The 27,887-nt window shown below is 37.7% G+C and overlaps 1 protein-coding gene across 1 annotated transcript; it reads right to left on the bottom strand.

Annotated features, from left to right (window-relative positions):
- Nucleotides 1–802: 802 nt before the first annotated feature.
- LOC121424257 (tetratricopeptide repeat protein 4-like) lies at nucleotides 803–15,309 on the bottom strand. Its single transcript, XM_041619877.1, has 10 exons — nucleotides 15,036–15,309; nucleotides 11,538–11,652; nucleotides 10,789–10,950; nucleotides 9,400–9,545; nucleotides 7,337–7,393; nucleotides 5,736–5,822; nucleotides 4,615–4,832; nucleotides 4,241–4,331; nucleotides 2,922–3,004; nucleotides 803–1,711 (listed from the first exon to the last, which is right to left on the bottom strand). The coding sequence occupies exons 1-10, from the start codon at nucleotides 15,174–15,176 to the stop codon at nucleotides 1,627–1,629; spliced, it is 1,185 nt and encodes a 394-aa protein (XP_041475811.1). The 5' UTR covers nucleotides 15,177–15,309; the 3' UTR covers nucleotides 803–1,626.
- Nucleotides 15,310–27,887: the final 12,578 nt, after the last annotated feature.

Genomic DNA, 27,887 nt, shown 5'->3' with positions numbered 1-27,887 from the left:
TCTTTCAGGAAACATGAAATATATTGCCCTTAAAAGACCCATATTGCCCTCGTCTAAAGACTCGGGCCAATACGATTCTTTAACTGGCAATATATTTGATGTTCCCCTCAAGGCCTGTCAATATTATATAAATATTCTTTCTCGTGATATACAACCACCATTACTCTCACCTATCAACAGGGATTTTAAAGGTCAAGTCCACCTCAGAAAAATGTTGATTTGAATCAATATAGAAAAATCAGACAAGCACAATGCTGAAGATTTCATCAAAATCGGATGTAAAATAAGAAAGTTATGACATTTCAAATTTTCGCTTATTTTTAACAAAATAGTTATATGAACGAGCCAGTTACATCCAAATGAGAGAGTCGATGATGTCACTCACTCACTATTTCTTTTGTTTTTTATTGTTTGAATTATACAATATTTCAATTTTTACAAATTTGATGATTAGGACCTCCTTGCCTGAAGCACAAAATGTTAAAATAATGGAATTCCACATGTTCAGGGAGGAATGGAACTTCATTTCACATGACAATGACGAGAAAATAAAAATATTTCATATTTCATATAATAAAATACAAAAGAAACAGTGAGTGATGTCATCAGTTCCCTCATTTGCATACCGACCGAGATGTGCATATAACTGTTTTATGAAATGAAGCGAAACTTTAAAATGTCATAACTTTCTTATTTTACATCCGATTTTGATGAAATTTTCAGTGTTATGCTTGTTGAATTTTAAAAAAAAAATTCAAATCAAGTTTTTGTTGGGGTGGACTTGTCCTTTAATGTACAAAGGATACAAGAACAGTGTACATGTGTAATGCCTGTCAAATGACAAAGAACAACTAAGAAGTCTTTGTCAAACTTTGCTGAACTGAAACAGCACTATCTATCTACCAAGTTTTAGAGCTGATGAAAAATTGAAAATGTCTGTCATTTTTCCAGAATGACCAAACTGCCATTTTTATTCACCAATTTTCGACAAAGAATTCTCTTTTTCTCCGACAGGACGGCATTTGACAACACATTTTCCCCTCCATCTTCTTTTTTTGTTTTCCTCCTCTTTATTTTTCTTTTATCCTCTTCTTCTTTCTTTCTTAATAATAATAATAATAATGATGTCATATTTTACCCAGGGTAGCCACTTCAGTTCTGAAAACTGTTCTCCCAGCAGGCCTTGCTTAACATGATTATATTATCATTACCCCTTCCTTTAGCAACGCTATCTTGATCAGGCACTCGAGCATTCAAGGAATTTCTTCCTACTGGGTACCCATTCACCTAACCTGGGTTGAGTGCAGCACAATGTGGGTTAATTTTTTGCGGAAGGAAAACACGCCATGGCTGGGAATTGAACCCTCGTCCCTCAGATTGAATGAGTTCCAACCACTAGACCACAACGTCTCCATATTCTCCTCCTTCATCTTCGTCTTTGTCAATGTTGTCCTCGTCATTGTTTTCTTCACGCTTATATGATGTCAATGTTACATGACATGCCTCATTTGGAGTACTACTTCAAGACGATGCCGTTACTCTTAAAAAGACGAGGAATATTGGAAACTACCATCAATCTGGACATTCATGGTAATAATCAGTTCAAGTGGGAAAACATGCCTCACTTTAATACTTCTTTAAGAACTGTTCATGATAAGGTGTTGCAGTCGAAAGGACAAAGAATGTTGGAACTCCACCGATTATCTGATACCTGTGAAAAAGAAACAGATAAGAAAGATTGTCATTATACCATGGATCTAGATCTGGTACAGTTATTTATGAACTGAACTTTGTGAAATTTTATGAAATCTAAGCTGAAAACAAATCACACAGAGGATCACCAACATATGTGGGACAGTGGATTGTTATTTCTTTGAAAAAGATCCAACAATTTCACGAATGTTTTGTTAAATTCTCAACAATTTCACAATTTCTTCCAGAATCCTTTTGCACATATTCATGCCAACATACACTAGAGTGGTCATTTTATTGGATTCTATGAATCATACCCAAAATTGGCAATTATCTTTAAAGACTTTGTGAAGCTTTGGTTAAAGATCTATAGGAATTATACTAAAATTCACCTAATATTCCAATCAGGGATATTGAGGCCGGTACTTCCGAGCCACGAGGCTGGAGAAAACCTTTCCCCATTGACTTTGAACATGTAACATGGGTCAAGGTCGAGGCCGGCAATATGCGGCCTTGTGGCTGGTCTCTGATACATTCCCGATTCCAATCTTACACACATGTAGTGGCATTTCAATATTTTCAATCACTATTCTTTAAAATTTAAATTTCTATTTATTAGGTATCTACCCCCCTCTCTAAATAATGACTTTCTCTTTATTAATGGCCCATTGAGCATATACCCTAAAAACCTAGTAATTTGATATCAGAAACCTAAAAAGATTATACTTGCAATTTTCAGCCCACCCATGCTTGAAAGTGGTTTTATATACATACATATAAACAACATAGAAATCTGCAGATACTATATTTTGATCAGGTACCAAATAAATACAGATTTTGATGTAGGATTGTAGTCGATCCATTTAAACACATGTATTTCTTATCCTCAAAATCATAATTGTTGTTGTGCAAACACATTCATATAATCACTTGAGGTATTTTAAGAGTATCTAAAATCTTATATCTGTTTTCTTTTAATTTTTGTTGAATATCATAAGCTGATTTGTCTCGTTCATATACCCACACATAAGCAAACATCATTTTCATTTTTTTTATCTGTAAATTCCCTATTTCCCCCATCCCTCTTCATTCAGAATAATTTACTTGTTAGATGGCGTGTAATAAATGCTGTGTTTATAATTCCAATTATATAATCTAGGAATGACCTGGAGTAGTGACATGTGCTTGGGGGAAATCTACCAAAACTAAAGATAAGCTTTAACATTTACCTTGGATGTTGCAATCCTGCTTTCAAGGTTAGATCTGCATTCAATTCAACAAGCTTTCTCTCATCATAATCCTCAAAATACACCTGCAAAAAAAAAACAGACACAAACTTTTCAATCAATGCCAAAATCAGAATGTATAATGAATAATGACCCCAAAGAACAGGTAACTTAGCCCCGAGTGGAATCTTTTGGGAGCATAGAAATCTAAACAGCCAATCAAAATCAAGGATTCCATGGAAGTAATCCTTATATGGTAAAATTAATAGCGACCTTTATGGGGGGGGAGGGGGTGCTTGTATAATTTGGAAAATGGGTATGTGCAGAGGAGGGGACTCCTGGGGCCAGTCTTACAAAGAGTTACGATTGATCCAATCAATCTTAACTCTATGGAAATCCATCAGTGTCATAGATTTTTCTACAGGAAATTTGCACAATGTTGTTTGTAAACAAACAGAAGCACAATGAAATTTCAAGAAAACAATGAATGCATGCATATGCATCTTGGCTAGAAAATATTAAGAACAAATATGCATAATACATGTTGACGTTGCTGGCCGACCGTAGTTGTGATTGATCGGATCAATCGCAACTCTTTGTAAGATGGGGCCCAGGGCATACCATATCCCATCCATGGCCGGGTGCCAGATAAAACCTAATCCCAGGCATTGAAGATTTCCTTTCACCATGCTCCACACAGAGGGGAATCCCCATACCATTGCAGTAGACGGAGTCCCTAGCCACGGATTGGATGATCGCGCAACCCTCTTCCCTCATGCCCAGTGCTGTGTGCACGAGAAACTTACACTGTCCATCAGCTGAGCTCCATAGAGCACTACACTCTTGCTCTATAGGAAAAGCTGCCAGTGTGTAGAGTTTAGGGCACATGTTCGGAGGAATGGGCACTTTGGTAGGCAGCATCCGTCGTTTTGGAATATTTAAAGAAGTTCAGGGACCCCCACTTTCATGACAAGCCGTTCCGGTTGGCCCCTAATTTTGACCTACCAGTGGAGGTCAAACTACAACTACCACATACCCAGGGAATAATTTTTTTACAAATTTGAATAGCATTTTGGGTCATAAGAGAAAAGCTCTCAACTAAGTAATGTACAGTCCTATGTAAAAATATGCTATACAAAAGACTTTATGCATAGCAGTCTTTCAAAAATGTGGAGCAAATTGTGATGCGATACCAGGAAAATGCATACCTATACATACTGGTTCGAGTGCCATCCCCCCACCCCTCCCAGGCCTTTACGAAATGGGGGCCCTGGTGTAACTTCACAAACACAAACCTTTCACTGAGACCAAGAATGACTAACCTTTAAATTCGTGACCTGGTATTTTCTTTCTGGATCCCATTCAGGAGGGGCTTCCTCCGATGAAAACATCACCTCTAGGTGGTCTACAAACCTGACAACAAAAGAAAAACAAAAAAATCCTCAATTTATTTGTTATTTGCTTTATAACCAGTAACCATACAAGGGTACATGCAGATAGAGAGGATATGAAGGGGAAGACAAATAATACGAAAGAGATGACTAACCAGCCAAAAAACACAATGGAAAAAAGAGAAAGAAAAAACATATACCAGACAAGAATCAGGGGGTGGGGGGAGAAGGAAAGGAGATATGAAGAAAGAAAAGAAGTGACATCAAAACTTTGATGTGTTACTACGAAAGTTGAAAACTCGAACCTTGTGTCTTCATTGAATGCTGAGATGAGATCACTGTGGCCATGCTCTGGATACAGGAACCTAACGGGCCAATGAAGCACGCCCTCATTGTCCAGGCTGACCATATGACGCCCAGAGGGTTCGTTGGATACGAGCGAGGTTACAAACGCCTTGGCTTGCTCTTCGGGCTCCCCGTCTTGCCCCTCGACGGGGTCACTCACAAAGCGAAGATTCCTGACCTTTGAAAGAAAGATGGATAATGTTTACTTCCTTCCAGAAACTAAGTAGATTATAATCAACTGCACCAAAAATGAATTCCCAATTCTATTTCTAGTGAGATCAAGGCCACGTCTTACCAATTGTTACGATTGATCAGATCAACCACAACTATGGACGGCCAGCAACGTCTAAATGTTATTAAGGAGATTGAGCTCATTTCCTGTAGAAAAAAAATTATGGAACGGATGGATTTCCATTTAGTTGAGATTGATTACGTCAATCGTAACTCTTTGTAAGATGGGGACTTGATCTCAAGATTAATTGCTTCTACATAGTTAAAGGTCCTTGGTCAGAGAGTACAGGGGCCGATTGCACGAAAGGGTCTTTGCAAGGACCGTCTTTCGCGTCGCCCAACTTTTATGATGCGCCATGTGAAACGCATTTTAAATAAATCATCTGCAAACATATTTCATTCGTCCTTTAAAATAAACAAAATATTTGTTTATAAAATGTGATATATAATGAAATTGTATAAAATTTGATTTAAAAGCAAGCTAACGAATCTTATTCTTTATCATAAATTTCAGAAACACCCCCGCTTATAGCGTATCATAAAAGATGGGCGACACGAAAGACGGTCCTTGGAAAGACCCTTTCGTGCAATCGGCCCCAGTATGCTATCACTCTACAATCAAGGGGAGTAAATTCACTAACCTGCCATTTGTACCACGTCGATTATGAAACTTATGCAAAAAAATTTAAGAATTAGTGATACACATTCTGCCAAGTTCTATAACAACCATTCAGTGTTCGTTTTTTTCTTAAATGAGTAAGTTTTAATTGGGTCCAGAAGAGAAAAAAATGGAACCTGAGAAATATGACCATCTTTTATTCATGAAAATGAAAGGAAGTTATGGACATACTTTTAAAGCTGCGATGAGTTTCTCTTCCGCAGCTCTCTGCTTCTTCTCCTCTAGCTGTTTCTTTCTCTTCTCTTTGTCCGCTGATTTCTGTTAAAAGAATTGAAGAAAAGTTCATTTTGTCACGATACTTCAAATGAAAGGGCAACATACTGGGACATTCCTATGGAATAAACTTCCAGTGCATTACGAATGTTCACATTATTATTATTATTATTGAATTAACACTTGACCCACAAAGTCCTATGCTCCGAATAATTTTTGGCTGGGGTCTTTGGAATATATGCATCATTCTACAATTAAATGGTGGCCAATGAGCATCGTAGAGAAAGAGATTCTTCATTTTTAGATAATGCTGGTTTAAACTTAACAACTCTGTCTGTGAATAATGTTTACACGCCTCTCCCAGCTACTAATTTATGATGAATTACCCCGACTGGGCTACAGCCGGGGTAATAATAATTATGATACCAATTGTTAAATGCAGTAGAGTATATCAAAATATTAAATGCAATATTTAAATGGTTCATATTATAAATCACTGAATACACTAGTAAAAAATGTAAACCATTAATTGGTTTCAAGAAACTATTACTTCCTTCATAATAATGCCTTTGAAATTACATAGCATAAATTACAAAATGGAGTTTTTCTATTTGCTTTTTATTTCTGCATTGTTCAATAGTTAACAACAGGGAATGATCATGAAGAAATTCCCAAAGCTTACACTATGAAAGCTGGGGGGTGTTTCACAAAGATTTAAGTATGACTTAGAGTCGCACTTAAATACCGAATTGCGTACGGTATGAAAGGCTTGATCGTATTGGTCAGATCGTGCGATGAGGACGCGCACTAATGCGTATCTATCAATAAGATCGCGCGTTGCATATCATGTACGCGTCGGCATTTAAGTGCGACTTAAGTCATACTTAAATCTTTGTGAAACACCCCCCTGATTAGATTAGAGGCCTGATTTGTTACAATTCGGTGGATTCACAATATGGTGTGCGCCATCTATCGGTTGTAGCGAACAGGCCAAATATCTAACTTTGGGGTCGACATCGCGTTAGCGTCGGAATTACACGCGGGCGACAGGCGATTTCGCCCCCATGATAGCCCAAATCGCCCCTAAAAATTCTCAAAACCCAATGCTTTGGGGCGACTATTTATTTCAGAATCGCCCCAATGAAATACCATCGACAATGTAAAAAATACTTCACACAATTGCGTTCTCCGACGGCAGAGCAAGCGCATCTTTTATATCGGTAAAGGTAATTGCTGATATGCGATAAAAAATAGCCCCGTGAATTAGAAAATAGCCCCAAGATATTCAGTGGTAGCCCCAATGTAAAAAAAAAGTAGCCCCCCCCCAAAAAATTAATTCCTACCCTGCATGATCGCGTGCAGGCACAAGCAGCACACAGAGCTCGTGCCTGTCCACTGCAACCATTAAATGGTGCACGGTATTGTGAATCCGCCGAATTATGGCAACTTTGTCGTAATACATAGTACCATGGAATCTTTGATTATGATTGGCCGCTGAGCCTGATCACTGTGGTAGTAGCCATCATGGCACAGTTAATCTAGTTGTTAGTCTTCATTACCTTGAGTTTTGATGCTTGTATCCTAAGATCCTGAATTTTCTTATCACTGGAATAGATGTATTCATTTGGTTAAGGATCACCTGACATATCACTCTGGACCATTTTGTGTTTCATTCAATTCTGATGTACAGATGCATATACCAGAAAAATATGTCCTCTATTGAACATCCCACTTAATCAATCACATGCAAAAAAAAAATGTGATTTAAATTGCAGGATAATTTATGGTGAAAAGGTTATACTTGTCATATGAATATATTTTAATTTAAAAAATATGTATTTTTGTCACTTTGTATGAAAAAAATAATTATCCTTGATACTTTGTCACCAATGAGTAATGGGTTATGAATACAATATAATCAGGAAGAATAAAAATGTTATACCTTGATATTAATAAGATGAAAAAGAGAGATTCTTTACAATTTATGATTGAATAATCATACCAAGTATCGATTCATATAATACAGTGACATTAGAAATATAATATTCATACCTATGATTACTTCTATGATTCACTGGCCCTAAAACAGCTATATCTTCAACTAGAGATGCTCGGCAGGTCGCCCAGCCGAGCACATGTATCCCCCGAACCCACCGCGTCATCCATCATTGCGATATATAGAGCTCACACAGAAATTTGACAAATAAATACAATTACCATGGCGACAATGACCCTAGCATGCAGGACCCCCAAGCCAATCTACCATCCATGTGTGATTGAAAAGTGACTTATGGTTGCGGAGAAAGAGAGTCTTGCATGTAAACTTCAACGTTGACCTGAAAATGACCTTTGACCTTACCATGTGACATTTGACTGCTCATGGAAGTTGTCATTGCTCACGTTGCGGCGGCGCGACTAGGCCAAATCCATAGTATCCTCCGAACTCTGTTCAGTGGATACAATAAACAAAATCTACTAAAGCTGGGTATACTATTTTAATAATAATAATATGCAACATTTATCAAGCACTTAATACAAATGACCTTTGTCTCTAAGCACTGCATACTATTACCCCTACCTTTAGCACAGCTATCCTGATCGGACGCTTGGGCATTCAAGGAATTCCTTCCTACCGGGTACCCATTTACTACACCTGGGTCAAGAGTGGCAAATGTAGATTAACGCCTTGCCAAAGGACGCGAGTGCTGTGGTGGGATTTGAACTCCGCACCTTGCAGTTCAAAGTCCAAAGACTTATCCACTGAGCCACAGCACCCCTACATATATACATATTTTAATATAATTTTTTATAACTAATATAAGGCAATAATGAAGTTCAATGAGAGCATTTAAAGGTAAAGTTCCCTAAAACCAATCTCATCATCAATTGCACTCTTAAAGGGGAATCCAGCCTTGGCCATAAAATGTTGTGTTGGGAAGGAGAAAAATAAATTAAACAGAATGGTGAAAGTTTGAAAGAAATTGGACAAGCAATAAGAAAGTTATGGCTGCTTTAAAATTGAGATCACTAATACTATGTAGATTTCAAATTGGCAACTGGGTAAGTAAATTATGACAAGGGGCAAGGACAACTTTCCCATAGGCCATGTACTTTATTATCAGGGATTTGTGGTTTTCTCCTAAGTACCCATTCCCCTGGGGCAGTAATCTAAATATAACCCGTGTAGTATATTGTTTTATGTCCTCATGAAAGAAAAATATAATTTGAAATAAAACTTTTGGGAAAAATGACATTTTAGCCATAATATGTATTGGAGTACATGGAAGAGTAGTCCTTGCCTTACATCACTATGACATTCCATATGCGGCCAATTTGAAATCTCCATGGGTATAGTGATTACCAACATTTACAACTTTTAAAAATTCATATCTTTCTTTTTGCTTGTCCAATATTGTTCAAACTTTCACCTATCAACTTGTCTGATTTTTCTTTTCCTTATAAAAACAAGTTTTTATTTGGGTTGGATTCCCCTTTAAGTACACAACTTCCCACAGAATGGTGACAGACATCAATTAAAGAATTTATTGTACCCCAATCTTTCAGTATACAAGGCAAATTTACCTGAATACAAACAACCAAAAAATATGTTGACAAAGGATATTTGAAGAGCCTTGTCGCACCATTGGATGGCTTCTCCATATTCTTTGAGTTGCATACAGCAGTCAATGGTTCTGTTGAAGGCTTTCAAATGGTCAGGTTTAAGATTCAATGCCTCTCTGGCATCGTTTAATGAAGACCTGTGATTACCTGTAAAAAATATAATCACATTCAAGTACGTACCCATCATAATGATAAGCATAAAATTGCTACAGCTTTTTAACAGTCCATAGTCTAACACTGTACTGTACTATATAAACTTGAATAATTTGTTAAGATCGTATGTTTCTTAAGTTTTCTGTGTTCTGTCTCCATGCTTTAATGTGGAGAAAATTATGTTAGTTATTATTTCTGACAGTTATGAATGATTCATGAGTTGAAAGAGCTGATACTTTGGATCTGTACTGTTAGAGATCTATGTCACTATTGGTTATCCATAGTTAAACCAAAATTTTAGGCCATATTTTAAAAATATATAGGAATACGGGCCTAGATGTTTATTGTTTATGGTTTCTGCATTGTACTTCTATACACTCTCACTTATGTATATGAAGTATTTTGGTGAATGTATTTGATATGCATGATTTTTGATAAATCAGACATATTATTTACCACACCTACTACCAGAAATATATTTGATAGATTAATATGTCTTTCAATCATCTAGCATTAATCATCTTTTCAGTAACTTCACTATATACACAGCCTTCCAAAAATAATCAAGTTTTAATTAATGAGTTATAATTGAAGATTTTTTGTTGTTTAGTATTTGTGTTAATGTTTGCCCGATTTTCACTTCTCAGTTGAACTCTGATTACCCAGCATTCATGTTAAAATCAAAATATGATGAATAAGGATTTGAAGAAAATGTTGAAGTCAAATAATTAAGTATTAAATGATCCTATTGAGTTTTACACTTTATCTACATACGTCCCTCAGATTGAAAGATGAGAGTCTGAACCACTAGACCCCTATGCCCCCACATCTATTTCAAGCCTACCTACATTTAGATGGTCACCCAAATCACTATCCCTTGACTTCCCTCTTTTTTTTACAATTATCCATAAGAAAAATACACGAACAAATGCCTACAATTTGAATATTCAATTTATGATTCATCTGTTTTTTGTTAATGTCATTCTGTGGTATTTCAACTACTGGTATGTATTGATAAATTATTGTTGCTATGTCATTTGAAATGTGGAAATACATGTTGAAAAGTGGACTGATATTTGGTGGTGTAATGTAGAATTTAAATTTGATTATAAGGTTCTTCCCCCGGACCGCGCTAATTCTTCAGACGTCACTGTTTATCACCAGGAGCTGGACATAGAGGAACAGAAGATCCTGTGTCCAGAACTGAACCTTATGTATAATAAAGCAAAACATCTACCAAGATGATAATGAGCTGCAGCACGGTTTGTGTAGAGGACAGCGTTGATTTCTTTATCAGCACATTTCTGATCGAGACCTTCGGTGTAAGCTGTAATGGCTGGTTTGTACATCTTCTTCTTAAACCACTGGTTACCATCATTCTTGTGAGTCAACGCATTATCTATAGATTAGTGAGAAAAGTGAAAAGATTGTGGAATAATGCTGGGTGATATTTTGATATTATCAAAATTATGCTATGTTGAAATGAATATTCGATAAATGTTTATATGATTATGTTGATATATCGTGGTAATACGGTACACCAAAAATATTATTGATTGTGAAAAGATAATCACTATTTATCAACAACAAATGCTGTTTTACACAGCTTTAATCAACTTGAAACTTCATAAATTTGCCACAAAATGCTCACAAGAGGCCTGGAAAACTAAACTTAAAAGCCCCTGGAACAGGGTCCAATGTATACTGTAAAAACTGTCATAAAATGTGGCACATTTTTGCTGTCAAGCAAAAAAGAAATATGGCTCCAGAAAAAAATCCTTTATAGAAAACAAGCACAGATACTATTCGTGCAGCATCAACACTTCTTCTATAAATATTGAAAGAAATAAGAGAAATAGGACCGAATGGGAGCATTTTATGAGGCAGTTTGTCGGTAGTTTTTTATTGACTACCTTGATCTCATCCAATCAGATGCAAGGATTTCAGTAGCTTATAACGGTTACCAGTGATAATCAAAGTTCTCACCTTCTTTTGTACTCTCCTCTGAGGCATACTTGATTTGCTGGAAAGCTTGAAGCTCAGGGCAATCTTCAATATTCTCTGGAGCTTCTTTCATGAAAAGTGGAATCTTATCAAATTCCTGCAATGAACAGAATAAAAAATAAAGTTAAAGGTATTGTTTAACTTTGTGAGCAGCCGATTTAAAAAATTCTCAAACCAAGATGAAACATGTGTACAAGTGCATGTATTAGACCTAATAAACCCTGAAAACAACCATTATTGAGAATGAAAAGCTAAAACTACAAGGCAAACCCCAATTTGTAAATAGGCATCTTATAGACACCTAAATAGTACACATAAGTGTATGGGATGAAATTAGATGGTGTTTCCGGTCACTTTATATTTCGATTTTTGAAGCACTAAATAATTATTTTCGAATGCAATTTTTTCTGGGCTTCATTTTTGTAACATATCACAGACACAGGTGACAAGTGTGACCTTCTAGCTCAGATTTTTTAAAAGTAAAACCAATGTTAACCAATCACTTTAAACCTAAAAAGGACTGGGCTATCTGAGATGTATTGGGGACTGGGGGGCATGATGGTCTCTCCCCTTCTGAACTTGGCCACTGTTCACGTGATTGTGTAAAATTTTGACACACACATTCTTTACCATATAAACTACAACAAGCAACTATAAAAAAAATCAGAAAATGATTTTTAGAAATAAAACAAACTACACCAAGGAAAAATTGTGTAAGCGGGACATGTTTTTTTTTTTTTCAAAACGAGAACATGATATAAAAATGACCAAAAAGGCCAAAAAGTGACAATAATTTATTTCTAACTCTGTGCTCCTTCCCTCGATATACAAATCTACTCTTGAGGTCAAGCCTGCAGTTGTCTGAACGACGCATTGTTTACTACTGCCCGCATTGTGTGTGTACATGTTTATTGCATAGTAATGTATTTGGTGTATTCTGTGTGGTATATGCCATGTACATGCACCGCACAATGTGCTGCATGTATGCATCATTCAACCCTGGATTTGGCTTCTAAAACTGAGACAAGCATGATTTAACATGAAAATTGACCAAGCTAAGTATTAATTATTCAAGATGAATTTTATATGCATGAAAAGCTTACATATTACATATCCTTGTCTGGGAACCAGGATTTCCAAATCTTACGCAAAACGCGCTGCTGCCACGTTGAACATCGGCATACTAAAATACAATTGAGCACAGTGCGACCGATCAATGGATATTGTGCATAAGTACAAAAAAATTAATTGGATTGTAAAGTCTAACCAAAAAGTGACGAAGGTTTTTGTGTCAAGTAAGGGCATGATTTTACATGAAATGTAAAGGAAATATTCCCTTCTTTTCATATCTTGGACGAAGATATTGTACTCCTTTTCAATTTGTAGGCCCGACACATGCGTCGGGTAACGTTGGCGAAGAACAATAGGAAGCAAGATGGCGGCGTAAACATCGGGCAAGTCTCTTCTGTCTTTTCACAATATTTTTCTCATTTTTATATGAATTCTTGTTAAAAAAATAACGAGAATGTAGAAATGTCGGACATAAAGTTTTATCCCATGTACATGATTTAGGGCTAGGTCTTTTAGGAGAGTAGAAATCTCGGGGGTGAAAGTTTCAGGTTTTGGCTTCCGTCGTGTGGGTCAATGACCAGGAAGACCTGGCTTCGCATTCATGAGAGTAAGCTTGGGGCGTTTTGGGGAGTAAAAGTCATTACTGTACGTATGGTCACTCTCCACTAACGCCTGGGACTCCTACCTATATTTCCCCACATACGGGTACAAAACCAGAAACTTTCGCCCCCGAGAATTCTACTTTCCCTCTAAAGATCTAGCCCTAAAACATGTACATGTACATGGGGTCCAACTTCATTTCCAACATTTCTGCGACATTGATTTCATTTTTAAAGAAGAATTCATTAAAAAAACAAGAGATTTGTTATGAAAAGATGGGAAGAGCTTACGGCCGTGTTTACGTCGCCATCTTGATTTCTTTGTCTTCCGCTTGGCGACAGCAAGCAAATTGCGCAATTTGCGTGCTGTCGCCAAGCGGAAGACAAAGAAATCAAGATGGCGACCAGAAACTTTCGCCCCCGAGAATTCTACTTTCCCTCTAAAAGATCTAGCCCTAAAACATGTACATGGGGTCCAACTTCATTTCCAAAATTTCTGCGATATTGATTGCAATTTTAAAGAATTCATTAAAAAAACGAGAGATTTGTTTTGAAAAGTTGGGAAGAGCTTACGGCCGTGTTTAAGTCGCCATCTTGATTTCTTTGTCTTCCGCTTGGCGACAGCACGCAAATCTCTCGTTTTTTTAATGAATTCTTCTTTAAAAATGAAATCAATATCGCAGAAATGTTGGAAATGAAGTTTGACCCAATGTACATGTTTTGGGGCTCGATCTTTTAGAGGGAAAGTAGAATTCTTGGGGCGAAAGTTTCTGGTTTTGTACCGTATGTGGGGAAATATATAGGTAGGGGTCCCAGGCGTTAGTGGGGAGCACTTGTTCACTGCTACCATCTTGCCTGTGGAGAATGTACAGGTAGGACTATATGGTATGCCAATGCTGTATAGAGCACACACTCTAAAAAAATCATTAAAATATCACTTTTGTGACTCAAATTACTAATTTTCATAGTTTTAATTTATTTATCATTAGTAATGTGGGAATAATTTTTGTATTCACCAGAGGGCTCAAAAACTTGAATTTTGGGCATATTTTTGTGTACGCCCTCTATTGGTGGAAAGTAATATGGCAAGAAAATTTTCATTTTTTGATCTCTATTTTTAATTAAGAAAAAATGATATAAAGAATCAAATTTAAATAAGAACCAAGCAGTATGAATTAACAGGTCTAATGGAAACTGTCAGTGTAAAAAAATCAAGCATTTGCCCCAAAGAAAAAGAGAAAATAAGCCAAACATTGCCACCCTTATTTTGTCACACATGGAGATATAACTGAGAACAAGGTTATATTATAACCTTGTTCATTGAATGACTGAGTGGTGGGGACCATACGTACAGTATATGGCCAAATCGTGGTTTAGGAAACCACTCATAGATTTGTGTACGCGCATTTGTGTACAAAGTGAATGGAGGTGGAAATAGGGAACCGTGCGTGCGACTGAATAAAGCGCTGCTGTATGAAAGTGAACGGCGCGGTGGTTACCTATATCACGATAATGCCCAGTATATGACTTTCACTCCCCAAAACGCCCCAGGCTAAGTAAGCTTACGTTAGTAAAAGATTTTTACTCTCTAGAAGCCTCCTGGCTAGCCCTATGGCTATGCCTTGCCGCGCCAGGCGTCAGAGCCAAAGGGGAGTAGGATGACTCCTAAGGCTAAGACTAAAAAGAGTAAGACGCCTCCAGGCCAGGCCAGGCCAGGCTAGGCGCCGTCATGGCCAGGGCGTGCGAAAGAGCAACAACGACGTGGCGCATTATAATGGTACACAATTTACACACAAAACAGAATACGAACCTCTTCCCAGTTGTCTTCTGAGAATCCATCTTTGTATCTTGATTTCGGGAGAGTTTCGATGAAGTCGTCAATGTCTTTGTCTAATTTTTCAGCCAACTTCTTCGCATCTGCTTTGCCTTGACGCTCTGCCCGCTCTGCCATCGTGATTTGATACTTCAGACTGACTTTACCGATTATTTTAATAGGTACAAATCACAACTAATGTACTGTACCGTGAAAATCGTCCGCTATTTCAGATTTGATTTCGGGCTTCTTGCGCAATATAGGAGTCGCGTGTGTCAGTCGAGAAGTTTATGATCGAGATACTGTATAGTATCACGATCTACCTGTCTACAATGCAGAGCCACCGGAACGTCTCGAATTCAGCCCGAAACCTTGCAGATGGTGCACTATCCGGGTTGCTAGTGGCGTAATAAACCAAAAATTTTGAGGGAAATGTGCGAAAATTTCTAAAAAGTCATGAGAGAGCAAAGAGAGTGAATGGTCATGTTGGCCTTATGAAAATGAAATTCTAATTATGTAATTAAAGTGGCATGCATGTCCAGTCCTTGGCTATAAGGACATAGGCAATATTTGGAAGGTAATAAGCCAATCTCTGGAGTCCTTCGCGCTCGCATTGTGTAATGAATCCCATTCAAGAGGATTAAATGACACTTCATATCCAGTTCTAAAATCAATTTGCAAACAATATTTTAGCTAGCTGGCACATCAAGCTTTTATTCTTTTGTTTGATTTATACAAACTGTTATATCAAAATTTTCAGCTCGCTCTGCGCGCTCGCATTGTTTGTTTTGTGAGATATCTATCTTCTTTGCAAATTCTTTCCAAAATTTGTCAAAATGCTCCTTTATCATGTCAGTATATAAAAAAATAAGTTCATGCTTCGCGCTCGCATTTAATTGCATGTTTGAGACACCCAGCTTGTTCTTTATTAAAAACGCGCTTGTACTGTCCAGATTTCAGGTCGGAATATCATTTTTTTTTTTTTTTTAGCTCGCTCTCATTATTTAATTGGTGATACTTGTATCCTCTTTATTAATCACTAAAAACAGTTTTAATTGAGTCCATTTTCACGTTACTATAATAAATTTTCGGCTCGTGCTTCGCGCTCGCATTGTTTAGTCGGATACTTATTTTTGTTCATGATTATAAAAACTGCTCAGAATCTTCAGTTCTAAGGACATAAAATATCAAAGAATGTAGCTCGCGCTTTGCGCTCAAATTATATATTAAGACCACATGAGATACCTTATCGTGTTAAAACTAAGTTAACTAACATATACTTAAAACTTCAGTCTTTAGTTAGGACTACCCCGTGAAAAACCAATCAAAAAGATTATAGCGGCCAAGCGAGAAAAATGTTGATGAAAATATTTTTCGGCCCCCCTATTGGCGAAAGCTGGATCCGCCCCTGAGGGAAGTTGATTGATGCAGAGGTTGAGTTCGAGCCCTGGTCACGTCTTTCGGATGGTGACGTTAAAAGTCGGTCCCAGACGTAAATAATCATATCTGATTGATACACGTCTGACAAAACTCAAATGCACACACATTTCTCCAATATACCTTTCCCATCTTTTTAATTTCCCGGTGAGCTACGCCAGGGCCGGGCAGGGGGCATAGGCAGCGGAAGCGGGGGGGGGATGGGCGTGTCCCCTAAATTTGTTGTTGATTACCTTTTTTTTTTGCTTGTCAGTTTTTTTTGCTGCGTCCCCCCTTAATTCATTTGGACACCCCAGAAACGTGTGTGGTCCCCCCTAAAATTCAGCAGGTTGATGACTTTTTTTTGCTTTTCAAAAAATTTGGGTTAGCCACTCCTAAAATTTAGGTTGATTACCTTTTTTTTTGCTTGTCCAATTGTGTGAATCCCCAAATTTCAGGTGGACTCCCCCTAAATTTGTTGGCTTCCGCCGCCAATGGCAGGGGGCAGCTAGACTCCCCCCATCTGTTAGTGTTACGCCACTATTTACTCCCTTTTTATTTTTAATCATAGAGGTCATCGCCCCTGTCCCCTTTGGCACTGATGGGGCATCGATCTCTCGTAACTCTTTAATTTGGCGGGCATCTCGACAAAATGACAGGTTTTAGACAAAAGAGGACGCTTACCCACATTGTAAAAGCCAACAAGTACCTTTATTTTTTTAATGAATTTGTTTTCAGTTTTGGTGAATTTGTTATATTTTTTATACCAAGTTGTTGTTCTTTCATTAAAAAAAAACATCCTAAATGTTGCAGATCGGTCTATCCTTCCCACTTGTCTACTTTCCAGTAGTCCAATCCCCAGTCGGCGCCAGGATTTTGTGGTGGAAAGGGAAGGTGGGAAATGGACGATGAAAAAGTCAGGGGCTGCAGAAAGGGGTAAGGGAGGGGGGGGGGGGCTTCATGCAGTCTCCCCGTTTTGCCTCATAGCTGCGTACAAATACCTAAAAATGAACATTTTGAATGTGATTTTTTGTTGTTGCTTTTTTTGCATGGTCAGCCCCCTCCGTTCTATGGCCCCTCACCCCCAATAAAAATAGACAGTGTTAGGGATAGCTATAGTTGAGCGAGATCTCTATTTATGAATGCTCTACATCTAGCTCTCTTCTGTTTCAATCTCTTTTGTCTTTTTTCACCCCTTGAAAAACCATGCATCTATGGTGGACCCCGTCCTTTAGCTATTCAATGAATTTTCCATTAATTATTTAGTCTAATATCCAGTTACACTAATAGGGCGTTTATTATTTCGTCTAGGATATTTTTTCTAATATATTAGTCACATCATACTCAAAGGATAAAACATATCACGTTACGGTTTTCAAGTCAACATACACCAAATGTATTTCCTCGCTCTTCCAGTTATTATTAATTGTTTTTTTATGTAGTGAAATAATTATGCTTTCTTTTTAGTCCTACTTAACTGATTGCCCCTTTTTAGGGTCTGAATGTAAGACATTTCAAGTCCGTGCTTACGTTCGCATTAGTTGATATGTGCTCTTCATGATTTCCTAAAAAACAGTCGAATGTCTTATTTTCTTGTCTGAAAAACTAAAAGTTTCAGCTCGCGCTTCGAGCTCGTACCATCTAGTTTGTGATATACGTACAGTATATGGTCTAATTGAATTCCCGAAAACAAGCCTTAGAATGCCCCTCTTCGGGTCTGAATTTCAACAATTTTCAGCTCACACTTCACACACGCAATATATAGTATCATGTCCATGATAAAATGACAAAAAAATTGTTTCATGTATTAAAAAAATCTATCAAAATCAGCAAAGTGCTTGACGCTCACGTGAGATATGTATATGCTCTCCATGAATTCCTAAAAGAGAGCTGATCCTTTAAGTGTCAGTTTGGGGTCAATATATAAAAAAAAAAAACAGCTTGCGCTTCGCACTCGCATTGTTTAGTGAGACAGGTATTAGGCCTACATATCATAATTACAAAAAGTTGCTTTAATGTCCCTTTATAGGTCCTAATAACAAAAATAAAATAAGCTCGCGCTCGCGTTATTTGATCAATGAGATATCTGTTTAATGGCACAGTCCTTAAAATGTCTCTATTATAGGTCAGTGGGCCTATATGTATTTAAGCGCGCTTCGCGCGCCCACTAGTGACTCAAAATTTTTGCTAGTACTCCCCTCCCCCGATGACGTTGACCCACGGTACGCCACTGTGTAGCGCCTGATCTGCCCATTTTTCTTGCTGTATGTGCTTACTGTTAAGTTTTAGACTTCAAATTTCAATTTTATGTGAAATCTCCCGTGCTTCCACCCCCTCCTGCATGCAGGGCCAGCCCCAGAGCCAGTCACAGTGGCGTACCCAGGATTTTCCAGGGGGGGGGGGCGTCTACCAAAAAGTTTGACAAGCAAAAAAAAAACGGTCATCAACCACAAATAAAGGATTTCGTACCACTTACAAGTGGCTCGTCAGGGATCTGTTGTGACTCGTCAGGGCAGACTCTGAATGGCTCGTGAGGTGGGATCTGCTACTGGTTTGCGAAGCAAACCAGCCTGAAAGGGCGAGCGAAGCGAGCCATTCCACTTCTGCAGCCCTAGTAGACCTAGTAGCTGCTATGCAGACTCGTTGAATCAGCTGAGGTACACACACTGCAGATGTGGGTCTACATTTGTAGACTATATAGCCCCCCCCCCTCAGGTACACTATAGTGGACAGTCGGTGCCAGCTAGAACGGGAGTATCGCCATCACTTAATTTCCACCCAAGCACCCCTCATTTTCTTCTTCACGTAAATGAGAAGTGTATATCCGTTCTTATTTCTCCCCTTTCCCTCACCCCTCCTCCCCATACGCCCTGCAAAAATAAAGGGCGGCGGTCGCCGCCCTCGATCGCCCAGGCCCACGGGACTCGCCCCTATTGTCGTCGAGTCTGATCTCCTTCTTTTAAAAAATCAAAATACATAACCGCTGGATCTGGATCCGGAATAATTTTTAAAGAAAAATGTGAGAACTCAATCAGCAAATATTTATTTTTTTTTTGGGGGGGGGGATTTACGGATATGTTTGGACAAATTGGACTAAACCGTACGGTAGTACGCGTAGGGGAAGGCGGGGTAAGTTGAGCATAGGGGCAAGTTGAGCCACCAGCCCCAGGCCAATAATGAATGAGTCAGACATTGTGGTGTTGTCATGTATTGATGACCCATAGCATAACCCCTAACCCCACCACATTGTTTTCAACTTTGAAACAAAAAGTAGTTTTTTAGAGGGAAAAATATGAATTTCAGCCAAAAAGTAAAAAAGAGTGTGAAATAGATATAGTGCTTTATAAAACACACATCTTTAAATATAATAAAGACATGATAACAGCATTATTAGTCCAGGTATGGATCTTCATTCTTGTCATAGTCTTTTATATGATGGATGCATAATAAATGTGTTGATACACATTATCGCTCTAAGTTCGGACTGGGGTAAGTTGAGCCAAACAGCATGGGGCAAGTTGAGCCATGGTAACTCTTATGGTAATGTATCTTAAAAAACAAACAAACCATAAAAATTGATTGAAATGCTGGCTGAAAGGAGAAAATTTACATGACTGCTCTTTTCCTTTAAAAGGATGTTAGTATTTATAGAGAATAAGCAAGTGAAAAGACTTTAAACATGCTGGTTCTCCCCTCATACATTTTGTACATAGTTTTTGTGGCTCAACTTATTACCCCAGAAGGTGGCTCAAACTTACCCCATATATGGGGCAAGTTGAGCCATTTGACATCGTTTTTTCAAAGGTCACGATGACTTTCAGTGTGGGGATAGAAAGTTATATATAGGTGGAAAATATTTCAGAAGAATTAAATTTCAAGGCAAGGTACTTATTTCGACAAGATTATCAATCATACCCGGGGGGGGGGGAGCACTTCCATTCACGAGTGGATACCATGCGTGACCATGGGGTCTCGAAAAGCACCCTAAACACGTAATTTCCATATTCTGAAAATGCACCCCTTAACAAGTATTGGCGTGTGAAACCCTACCCTTAACAAGTATTGGAAACAAAACGATACTCTTGGCAAATATTCCCTGAAATGAACCCCTAAACAAGTACAGGAATGTTTTATTGTTACGGGTCCTTCGGTCGTCGGCTTTACCTTATTTGGTTTAGTATACGACCCCACCTTCTACACCTCGCGCAAATCGGACTCTAAACACGAAGTTTTGAGCAAAAAGGACATCCTTTTTAAAACATTTTAATTTTGTTTTATCATCCCCGCAAATTCGACCCTAAACACGTAATTTTCCTAGCGAAATAGATACCTTTTTTCATTATTTTCGTGTTTTTGACACCCTTATCACGTTACGTACGTAACGTGCCCTATCGTGAAAAAGACATCCTTTTTACGTGTTTTTTTGGTCGCGCATGGTATCCACTCGCCAATGTAAGTGGCCCCCCCGGGCAATCATATCAATTCTAACATGCAAAAAGCAAAAACTGTCACAACTAATTACCCCGCCTTCCGATCCCCTAGCCCTAGCTACGGAGCGATCCGACTTTGGCTTCACGTCACGGGCCGGGATTCGCACGTTTTTTTTTACACCGGTGTTAAATTGGTGGTGTTAGTTTTAAACCTACCGGTGTTATTACAACACCTTTGGTTGTTACATTTACTCTTTGGTGTTATGTTAACACCTCAGGGTGTGGTCCTCTATTAACACCAATTGGTGTCAGTTTTTACACCACAGTTTTTACAGTGTGATTTAATTAATCCAAGGTGATAGTACGGTCATGTATGTTAAAATAAAAAAGCACTGGTTATAGAAAAATAAAACTGATCCGCAATGTGCTGTACTCAACCCAGGTGAGGTAAATGGGTACCGGTAGGAAGTAATTCCTTAAAAAGCTGTGTGCGCTATGAACGCCTAGCTTAGCCGGGTAATAGCGCCTTGAGCACCTAACAAGGTGAATATGTGTTCAATATAAATACCCTATAATATTATTATTATAAGTAGTAAATTAACCAAACTTAATTTACAGAAAAATACCCGAAGTGGATTAGCTCCTTTTGGAACAATTTTTCAGGAATAAGTGACACCCCATTAATATTTGCGTTTTTTTTAATAGTTTATCATACAGAGCCTTCATCCTGTTCAGAGCAGAAGGTTTTTTTTAGAGACTTTCCTTTTTGATCAGTTTTCACCTGTTGACTCCCCCCCCCCCCCGTCATAATATTTCATCGAGTTCATTTAATTACATCATGCTAAAGAGAAGACTGTACAACAGACTATACATTTCTCCATTTTGCCCACTCTTTCCAGTAAAAAAAAAACATTCTTCGCTGGTTTTATTTTGAGGCATTCGTTGTTTTTATAAAACATCAACTGAATAATTCAAGAGACGAAAGGACGTCTGCCTTTAAAGTAAATAATGATTAAAGCTTCTTTACTTGCATAGGATGGCGCCGACGAGTTATTGATTTTTATCATTCTACTCATCTGCAGTAAAACATTGGATTTTTAGAGAATAAACATTGACATGCCTTAATACTTTCCTCCCACAAAATTACTGTTTGTGTTTTAAACTCCCTTGTCAGTAAGATAAAAGTTGTATAATTTACAATAAATCACCAACCAGTTTTTGGCAGCATATTACGTTTCATTTAGTATTCTTGCAAGTTTGTTTCTATCGTAAAGGCCACTAGCGTACTAATAGTGTTTTGGGGGTTATAGGGCTCTGACTCACCCTTCCCCCCAAAAAAAGTTCTACTAACAAGAAAAAAATAAGAAAAAATAGGAAGGCGGAAAATGCAGCGTGATGTTAACAATGATATTTTTTTTAAAGAATATTTTCAAACTTTTATACGTTGGAGTTTTATTACAAAAGACATGCGGTTTATTTATGAAATTTTCCTCCATTTTTTTTTTGGGGGGGGGGAATTCGTTTGGCCACTGGTATATGTTATCTGCAAACATTAAAAACAAGGCACATTACGTGCTCAAGTATAACAAGGAAATCCACATTTTCACTATGATTATAATCTTGTAGTTTACCATTATGTAGTGTACTTAGTCATTTCGTCATTTTTTTTGTCTTTTCTACAGTCTCCCTCCCCCTCACCTCTTTTCCCCCCTCCCACCCCCCCCCCCCTCTCGCGCTCTCTATTTTTCTTTCTCCCTTGGCTCTCTTAGTTCTCCTTCTGTATTTTAAATTGATGCGTCCATCATTATTAGCTTTAACCGAGCCATTGTATAATTATGTATTTTGCTCCTTTTTTCATGCTTTTGCTGCTCAAGCTTATAAAGATACTCTCATGCATATGTGTACAATACCTTAATGATTATACCAATGACAAATATTATATAGTGCTGATAACGATGTTTATATTATTATACATGTATGAATAAAAATCAAAACCAAATCAATTGATGATAATAATGATAAGGACAACAAATACGAGAATGACAACATTTACGATAACTATTAAACTTATTATGATAATATTTCTGATATTTTTTCCATATATACACCTCGCAGAAAAATATACGATACACTTGCCAACAGATTTTGACAAAAGTATCTGCAGTTTTCAGTCTATGTTAAAGTTTAGGATAAAATGGAGAAACGAAATCGAAGTTTTATAAACTGCTATAATAGATTACACGTATTCAAATCGGAATGTTCAGATTATAAGTTTACCATTTAATTACACGAAGTGTGCTTCTGATACATCGTTTATGGTATTAAATGTATTATGTTTTATTTTATATTTCACACAAAAAGCAGTGAATTTATTGCGTAGCACACTGACTAATTTATTGCGTATTCTGTAAAGATATGGTTAGTGGGGAAATGGCAGTAGACGAAATGGCAATAACCCGATATCCATACAAAGAGTAATCCTGATTTCCAAATCACTTAGTTCTCTTTCTCGTGTCTCAAAATACTTTGTGAAAGCATATTTTTTATCATATCTCATAATCTGTAACTCGAGTCCTGAAGAAAATACCGCTGTGAAATTATGCGTTGCGACATGTGACGTTATGCGTTAGTAAAACTACGACATTACGCGTCGCGTTGGTGCGACATTCCCGACCTTTCGTTTGAGGACGCGCACGCTTATTTACAACGGTAGTTGATTTTGGAAGGGACTTTTTGGGCCCGTCATCATGGTTGTAAAATTCTGTCCTGCAATGTAGATTGTGTGACGTAAGATTTTTTTTTCGTTTCGCATCTGCGACGGAAACATTCAATATGCGTTTCTTGTGCAAAATTCTGGTTGCTACTATGGTAACAGTGATGTATCCGATTGATGACTTTCTAAAGCCACATTTGACTCCTCCTAGAGCTCGAGAGGCCGCCCGGGGGCCCACATCCATTGATTAGTGGATACCAGGAGCAACCACGCGTAAAAGGTGACAGAGTGGGCAGGTACGTTACGTATAGGCCTATGTAACGTTATAAGGGTGTCAAAACGATGTTTATAATGCTGGAAAAAAGGATATATATCCAATACTTGTAGTGTTTCACAAGCCAAATACTTGTTAAGAGATGCATTTTCATAATCTGGAAAAGAATTGCTTCCCTTGTTTCGGGTACTTTTCGAAACCTCATGGTCTTCCCTGGTATCCACTCATCAACGGAAGTGGTCCCCCCGGAATTTGAATCTAATCCCCCATTTCTGGGGAATGTAAAACATAATGCCCATTACGTCGTGTGCGAGAGGCATATCGTTTGTGTATAAGGTGTAAACAAAAGAAACAAAGAAACAAAAGGAAACGAGTTCAAAGGTATCGCATATGATGTGTACATATCAACGCATGCGAAATGTTCGGCTGGAGAGGTTGATCTGACCCATGAAATCAATTGCCAGTGATCCACCAATAATCCACATTAAATGTAATATCGATTCGATGGACTGTAATGATCTATATCTAAGCCTTCATTCAGTAAGTTTTTCCTCACTCAATATGTACTCGATTTGTTTGAAAACCCACTTTCTTATCCATGCCATAATCTATTTCAAGTCCTGCATTTCGAATATCTCCAGCCATCAGTCGTAATATACATGCATGTATGGTGCGAGTGTCGCGGAAAAGGATTTTGCACACGAAAAGCAGATCTGTAGGGCCTGTAACCCCCCTGTAACACAAAGCTTAGCATTGATTGTAGAGCAGTTTTCTACGTTTGATTCTATTGACTATAATGCACAATCAATCTTAAAAATCAAGTGTATGATTAAGCGTTCACTTTTGTGTTAGGGGACCCTAATACAAGCGTCCTTGAGGACTGCGAAAGGTCCTAATTATCGGTTGTAACATGCTAGACCTATTCATTTGCATGATTTGTTAACTTACTATTTAAACGTTATTTCATGCTATCAATTATGATTATATATATTGTAGGATAGGGGCTCCACGTCCCACTTGCAGTACTTGCTATTTCTGTGAAGTCCTTTTACCAATGAAGTTTATATGACAATTTACCCTGTATCAGGCGCGCCGGAACACTTTCAGTTTTTTTGGGGGGGCAAAATCCCGAATGTGGCATAATATTTTTGACAGCGTGAGATACGGAAGCGATCGAGCGGGAGAGGGTGTGGGACCTCCCCCCCCCCCCCCCCCGGTAAGGACTTTTTGTAAAAAGGGAGTATAAAAGTTGCGTTTCTAAGAGCATTCAAAAATAAATTTCTTGAGAATTAAACATAGAATTCACTACGAAAGACTACACTCTCTATACATGTATATTATACAGTGCGTCCCAGAAAAAACGAAACCGAGATTTAGCGATCATTTATCATAACTTAATCATAAATAAAATAGACAAATGACCTACCAATTTAAAGCTTAGAATCTCCTCTTTCATCTGATATTACTTAGATTATTTCTCATTCACGCATGAGTGAGCAAATACAATTTGAAGAAAGGATATCAAAAACTCATTTGGCGGGGGCTATCTGGGTTTCAAAAAGAAAACCACATTTTTGAAAAGTTCAATATCTCCTCTTTAATTTGATACCTAAATTACAGAAAATGGTCAAGAAATAACAAAGTTCTGGTCATTTGAAATAAGGCTTGAATTTCAATAATTTCATAAAATGAAGAGGTTCTCCAGGCTGGCTTTCAAACTCACTCGACACTCTGTTTTGTTGACGATCAGCCATGCATTAAATCTTTTGTTCACCATGCGAAAGCTTCTGTGGGAAACCGGTGAAAACACGTTTATCTCATGAAATTTTAAAAATACAAGCCTTATTTCAAATGACCAGAACTTTTTTATTTCTTGACCTTTTTCTGTGATTTAGGTACCAAATTAAAGAGCAGATATTGAACATTTCAGAAATGTGGTTTTCTTTTGGAAACCCAGATACCCCCCGCCAAATGAGTTTTTGGTATCCTTTCTTCAAATTGTTTTTGCTCACTCATGCGTGAATAGGAAATAACCTAAGTAATATCAGACGAAAGAGGAGATTCTAAGCTTTAAATTGGTAGGTCATTTGTCCATTTTATTTAAGATTAAGTTATGATAAATGATCGCTAAATCTCGGTTTCGTTTATTCTGGGACGCACTGTATAGTATAATTCATGAGAACCTATGAAATCTACGCGCAAAACAATCGCTTCGGAATGTGGTTTTCATTTACGCTTATATTGACTCAAAATACCAGAAATTACATTTTTCATGCAATATCCTTTCAGAAGCATTTATTCATGTATATTTACATACACGGACGACGCGAGAGAGCACAATCATCATAAGTTTCAAGTAATTCCTGTCAGAACAAGGAGTGTATTAAGCAGAAGAAGCGTAACGACAGAAACAAAAGAAATTCTAATGAATGTCTTTTCAAATTCAAAATGTCATACTGTTCTGACGTGGCAGACATCGATAATCACTTTAGTTCCCATTCTATGCAAATCATTTCTGACATCAGCATTGATTATCCATGCATGGGCAATACGTTTCATATTTTGTAACTGGAGGAAAAAGAAATATGACAAGCTTAATTGTCTAATAATTTAAAACTTTTCTGAAAATCAAAGTTTAAAACATTACTCGATTTATGTTTTTCCTTTTGCATGTTTTGTATGGCTGGAAAGCAATTTTGGATGACTCCTTCAAAATCTTCTTTTTTCTTTACATATTTTCTGGGGAAAATGTGACCATAACTAGGAAATGATGAATATCAAATTCCAGGCAATATTCATTTGTAAATAGTCATGAACTGATTAACAAACTACCGCAGACCCGGAGGGGCCACTTACATTGACGAGTGGATACCATGCGCGACCAAAAAAACACGTAAAAAGGATGTCTTTTTCACGATAGGGCACGTTACGTACGTAACGTGAAAAGGGTGTCAAAAACACAAAAATAATGAAAATAGGGTATCTATTTCGCTAGGAAAATTACGTGTTTAGGGTCGAATTTGCGGGGATGATAAAACAAACTTCAAAAGTCTTATAAATGATGTCCTTTTTGCCCCAACACTTCGTGTTTAGAGCCCGGGGGGCCACTTACATTGACGAGTGGATACCATGCGCGACCAAAAAAACACGTAAAAAGGATGTCCTTTTCACGATAGGGCACGTTACGTACGTAACGTGATAAGGGTGTCAAAAACGCAAAAATAATGAAAAAGGGTATCTATTTCGCTAGGAAAATTACGTGTTTAGGGTCGAATTTGCGGGGATGATCAAACAAAATTAAAATGTTTTGTAAAGGATGTCCTTTTTGTCCCAACACTTCGTGTTAAGAGTCCGATTTGCGCGAGGTGTAGAAGGTGGGGTCGTACTAAACCAAATAGGTAAAGCCGACGACCGAAGGACCCGTAACAATAAAACATTCTTGTACTTGTTTAGGGGTTCATTTCAGGGATTATTTGCCAATAGTATCGTTTTGTTTCCAATACTTGTTAAGGGTAGGGTTTCACACGCCAATACTTGTTAAGGGGTGCTTTTTCAGAATATGGAAATTACGTGTTTAGGGTGCTTTTCGAGACCCCATGGTCGCGCATGGTGTCCACTCGTGAATGGAAGTGGCCCCCCGGGACCGCAGATCATAATGTACATTATGTAACATTATGTAGAGTGGATAGAGGAAGAAGTATAGTTGATAGAGGAGAAAGTGAACAGTTGATAGTCGAGTATTTTTTATTTGTTTAAATAAGCGTAGTACTGAAAAAGACAGTAAACCAGAAAAGGTTGAAGTGTTGAAGAGGCTTGAGTAGTTGATAGATGAATACTTCTGCTTGGCACGTCAAGCTAGAATCTTCTCATTTATCCAACAATCCAACTATTCAAGCCTCTTTAACTCTTTAACCTTTTCTGTTTTACAGTCATTTTCAGAACTACACACATTTTCAAGAAATGTGGTTATGGTTTCTGGTTTCCATTATGTTCCTCGAGTAACTATAGCGTTCACG

Source organism: Lytechinus variegatus, chromosome 11, assembly GCF_018143015.1.
Source record: "Lytechinus variegatus isolate NC3 chromosome 11, Lvar_3.0, whole genome shotgun sequence".
NCBI classification, from domain to species: domain Eukaryota; kingdom Metazoa; phylum Echinodermata; class Echinoidea; order Temnopleuroida; family Toxopneustidae; genus Lytechinus; species Lytechinus variegatus.
The sequence above is the reverse complement of the archived record's forward strand: the minus strand, read 5'-3'. Positions and strand labels throughout refer to the sequence as shown.

Bases quoted from the DNA above. Each gene is read 5' to 3' on its own strand.
- LOC121424257 (XM_041619877.1), bottom strand. From the start codon at position 15,176: ATGGCAGAGCGGGCAGAGCGTCAAGGCAAAGCAGATGCGAAGAAGTTG. The intron at 9,546-10,788 runs GTAGATGTTTTG...TATTTTTTACAG, and splicing joins TGCAGCTCATTATCATCTTG to GTAATCACAGGTCTTCATTA. The intron at 7,394-9,399 runs ATATCCTTTGTC...CCAAATGAATAC, and splicing joins GGTGCGACAAGGCTCTTCAA to ATCTATTCCAGTGATAAGAA.